The sequence below is a fragment of the Stegastes partitus genome, unplaced genomic scaffold (assembly GCF_000690725.1).
Source record: "Stegastes partitus isolate 25-593 unplaced genomic scaffold, Stegastes_partitus-1.0.2 Scaffold1886, whole genome shotgun sequence".
NCBI lineage: Eukaryota > Metazoa > Chordata > Actinopteri > Pomacentridae > Stegastes > Stegastes partitus.
In genome coordinates, this window is record NW_007579617.1 from 176,121 (window position 1) to 180,878 (window position 4,758).

The 4,758-nt window shown below is 50.5% G+C and overlaps 1 protein-coding gene across 3 annotated transcripts in view; it reads right to left on the reverse strand.

Annotated features, from left to right (window-relative positions):
- Nucleotides 1-4,758, reverse strand: part of galnt11 (UDP-N-acetyl-alpha-D-galactosamine:polypeptide N-acetylgalactosaminyltransferase 11 (GalNAc-T11)) — a 12,783-nt gene that overhangs the window by 6,901 nt on the left and 1,124 nt on the right. For 2 of the 3 annotated variants that reach the window (XM_008302819.1, XM_008302818.1), the window contains exons 2-7: nt 3,476-3,725; nt 2,709-2,832; nt 1,407-1,573; nt 1,126-1,251; nt 687-936; nt 480-597 (exon numbers count right to left, since the gene is read on the reverse strand). In XM_008302819.1, the coding sequence (XP_008301041.1) occupies nt 480-597; nt 687-936; nt 1,126-1,251; nt 1,407-1,573; nt 2,709-2,832; nt 3,476-3,695 (1,005 nt within the window). In that variant the 5' untranslated portion in view covers nt 3,696-3,725. Of the gene's footprint in view, nt 1-479; nt 598-686; nt 937-1,125; nt 1,252-1,406; nt 1,574-2,708; nt 2,833-3,475; nt 3,729-4,758 lie in introns of all 3 variants that reach the window. The other variant, XM_008302817.1, reaches the window with a different exon arrangement.

Below are 4,758 nucleotides of genomic sequence, written 5' to 3' on the forward strand. Positions count from 1 at the left end.
CACACTAGTTATTATAACAACTATGAACAATAATGAACAACTAATGAGCCTTCCAGCATCAAGCCCTCCTCGTATCTGGACCTCCGTCTGGACAATCCAACAGCCTCGATATCCGACATAGAAGAAGGTTTTACATTTAGTGTCGGGTTATTGAGTCACGGCTGTATATACATATAGTTTTTTACCCTGACTGCAACTTTGTGAACTGCAACCTCTGAAGGAGGTCAGACTTCAGCAAAGAGTTCGGAGATGCAGATGTGTTTGTTCTACAGGAGACCTGGGATATGATAAGGTAGATAAGGTCCCATCCACCAAACTAAAAGGACACACCCAGGGAAAAGATTTAAGAGGAACTGCTATAGCTCTGCACAACACTGGTTCTGTGGATCCTAGACTCAGTAGAACCCTAGATCTGTCAATTGTAAACAGCGAGGCCTTCACCAGCATCAGTAAATCTTCTCACTGTTCCTCTAACTCACCCTGAAGGAGATCTCCAGGTTCTCTCCACCCCAGATGTCCATGCCAGCGTCGTACTGGCCGAGCTCATTAAAATACTTCCTGTTCATAGCGAAGAGCCCGCCTGCCATCGTAGGAGACCTGAGGGGGGAGCACCAGAGGTCAACTGATCACTTAGTCACATGACGGGTCGGTCAGCTGGTCACATGACGGGTCGGTCAGCTGGTTACCTGATGGGTCTTGTGGCGCCCTCCGGCCCATTGACCTCAGCAGGGGGGACGGGGTCCCACTTGAAGTGCAGCCCCCAGTTGAAGCCGCCCCTGACGATGGGGGAGGGTGAATAGGCGAGCGTGTCGGCGGAGATGATGTCGATGACGGGGCAGACGACCGTGCGGCGGTCCTTCTGGATGGGGGCCAGCAGAGGCTGCAGCCACGCCTGGTTCACCTCGCAGTGACTGTCGAGGAAGACGAGCACCTCACCTGGACACACAGACAGGTGAATCCTCCTGTACTTTGAAGGTGGCATGCAGGCAGTAAGGATGTGAGGATTTATGAAAGCACAATGTGGTCTTGTTTCAGGATATATTTGTGTAGAGCCAGTATACAAGAAATAAAGGTGACTAAATAAAGAAAAAATGCAAGGAGACAAACAAAGGATGGAGGACGTACCTGTAGCATGTGAGGCTCCTATCATGCGTCCTCTGATGAGTCCTTCCCTCTTCTGGTTCCTCACCAGTTTGACCTTCCTCTGCAGCTCCTCCTTGACATACTGGTCCAACTTGTCTTTCAGCTCCTCTGGACCAACAGACAGACATGGAATTACTGTCCTGAGCATGTCCGTTCACAGGTAACGTCAGACTGACACTGACTATCTATATCATGTTAGCATCACCTACAAACACTGAACAAATCAAATGACAGTATTCAGCTCATCCTTCCCTGGGCGTTACCGAGCTCACTGTGGTCATCCACCAGGATGATCTCGTGCAGCAAGTAGGCCGGCGTTCGGTCCAGCACGCTGTGGACGGTTCTCAGCAGAGCAGAGAAGGCCTCATTGAAGAAACAGATCACGACGCTGGCAGAAGGTAGAGCTGTAGGATACGACTTATCCCGACACCTGAGACAGATTTACTATCAGCAAAGAGGCGGTTTCGTTTTACACACAGAGAACCAAGATCTCGCATTACTGGCGGGTCGGGTCACATGACATCACGGCAAGTTGGCACTACACATGAACTATGCAAGAACGTGTATGTGAATATACAGTCTACAGCTGTGCAATATCACTTTAATGGCTCTAAACTGCATCCCCTCACAGTAATCAGATTACCTCTGAGTAGAACAGCAGAGTACTGTCTCTGATATCAGATAACAACTACCAGCTCACATCCATAGATTAAATTCAGGGTCCACAGCAGGAACTAAATTGCAGTGAGTCCATCTGCGGTGCCGCTGTAGCTGACCTGGTTGAGCTGCCGTCCCATCTACAGGGGCTCTAGTCCCCGACGCAGTGGTCGTGGGTTTAAGTCCTGCTCATGATGTTTTGCTGCAGGTCCTTCCCCCATTCTTCTCCCCCACGGCCCCATCTCTCTCTCTGTCCTATCTGGTAAAGCTAAAAGGCCAAAACAATATCTTCAAAGTGAGTCCATCTTTCATTCCTGAGCTTCTCTGGTTCCTTCAGACTCAGTCCTCCTCAGCATGGAGGAGACCAGAGTCCACTCAGTTCTTCACTCTGCTTCATCCAGCTGCTCTTTGCTGGAGGGGTTCTGCTGCTCTACGTGGAGCTGTGATGCAGACATAGACAGACACAGTCCATAGGTCCAGAACTGGTTCTGCTGTTCTCAGCTCCTTGTAGAACCATGTTCATGCAGGTAAATGGAAACCACAGCTGGACTCACTTTGGTTCTTTGAGTTTCTACTCTGAAGCCAGAATTTTAAACATAGTGGGTTTTTTAAGGGTTTCTTTTATCGTTTATGAGAGGACATACTCTGCTCTCCCTACAAGTAATGTGATTACTGTGAGCTGATGCCGTTTAGCATCATGTGACAGGTGATGTTTAACGGGCGTGTCCTCGTTGCTGATTGCATTTTATTGCTCTTTAGTGAAAATGCTTATCGACTTTGAACTGCTTCCAAGGAGACGCCATGTGGCAGCTGTCACACACGTCCAATCCTTAAGTAGCGGCCAATGAGCAGCCATCGCCAGTCGGGTCAGCCCTGACATGTCTGGTTCAGTATCAGCTGGTTCTTACTGGGAGTCTCTGGTATCAGGCAGCTCTCTGTGGTAGCCCAGCCTGGTGGAGATGAGGACGTTGAAAGCGTGTCGATGATAGCCGGTGTCCCGGACCTCCTGATCCGCCTCATTGAATATCATCCCTGTGGACAGACGGTCAGCAGCACTCAGACCACATACAGGGCAGCAACATTCACAGCAGCGGAACATGTGGTTCCCGTTGCCCCGCTTCCGTTTGAAATCATTTCATTCTCAAGGACTCACAGCAAGGCCAGGGGCCTCCCCGGACCTACAGGACCTACAGGGACCCCGTACCCACAGGACCTACAGGGACCCCGGATCCACAGGACCTACAGGGACCCCGGATCCACAGGACCTACAGGATCTACAGGGACCCCGGACCTGCAGGGACCCCAGACCTACAGGACCTACAGGACCTACAGGGACTCTGGACCTACAGGGACCCTGGACCTACAGGACCTACAAGGACCCCGGACATACACCTAAAGTGTGGCGTGATGGCAATAAAGCACAACAGTTTGTTCACAACAGCAACATCGGTCTGTGACTTGTTCTACTTTCCAAAATGAGATTCCAGGTGAAGGGTCTCTGTTTGGACCTCAGGGAGAGTTAAACGCAAACACCTGGACACATGTCAAAACAAGACACGTGGAGCTCTGGTGTCATGATTTACTGTCCAACATCTTCTCAGAACTAGAACCTCGCATTCACTCATCGACTGACGACGATGATCATTATTCTCCTAAACACACCACAGCCACTCACCCATCTCCGGGGACAGCTCTGCTCCCTTATTGGCCGGCAGAGGACGATGCCCCACCCCGCGATCAGCCAGGTCCCTGGTGATTGGCTGGCTGCGATGCTGCAGGGGGGTCCTGCGGCCAGGCTCCGCCCCCAAAGAGAAGTAGAGGAAGAGGAGGATGGACCAGGTGGCCGAGGTGACGAGGCAGCCATAACAGAAGTACCGCAGCGTGACACTGGCCATGGTGGCCGAGCGAGCATCGCCTTACATCACCTGCTGAGAGAGAGAGAGAACGACTGGCCCTTAACCCTGGAAGTCACGCTTCAATGAACAAACGTCCATCACCAGAACACGTCGTCTTGTTGCAGATTCTGTACTGCCTCCGTTGACCTGGACTATCTGAACTAAAATCAGAACCTGTGTGCTCTGTTGACTGTGTGATCAAACCAAAGATCTGAGCAGAGAACAAACCAACACGTTGGTATCATGATGTGGATCTACAGGGCAAACAGTGTGGAGCTCATTTCTATTCAATTCAATTCAGTTTTATTTGTATAGCGCATATTTACAACAACAGTCATCTCATGGCGCTGAACAAAGGCAGAAACACCCAACAATCCAAACATCTGGATTCTCTATAAGCTTCAGCAGTCTGCTGGTGGGACGGAACCGAAAACCCCCACAGGGGAAAAAAACCTCCGACAGAACCAGGCTCAGGGAGGGACGGCCATCTGCCTCCACCGGTTGGGTGGATGTAGGATGAATTATAACATTTAGTTTACAGTTAAACAAGTTATTAGAAGTGATTGTCCTTTATTTCTCAGCTCTGCCTGCACTTTATTGGTTCTCTTTTCTTCAGATCACTCTTCGTGCTCCTTCCTGTATCAGGGTGAGTTTCCCCATTGGTGGAGAAAAATAAAGTGCAATCTAATCTAATCTCATCGAGACTGACTGACTGAGCCTCTCCCACCTGCGGGGGGCGCCGTCGGCAGATTCAAATGCAGCCCTCTTCTTCTGCAGACTATAATGTCAAATCAATAACCAATGAGAACTGGAAACATGTGACTGCAGCTGATGTCAGCAAACTGCTGAGGACAGGCGTCAGGTGTGTCAGTCACCTGGTCAATCATTGTCTTCAGTCCACAGCGACAACATGCTGAACGAGCAGGTCGACGTCCACATTCCAGGGTCTGCTCACCAACCACACTGTTGGAGGGTGTGACGTTTTCCCCACCTGTCCTCACCTGAACACTGCAAGCAGCTGCAGCAGAGTGAAGCGACCTCCATCAGCCCTGTACCTCCATCA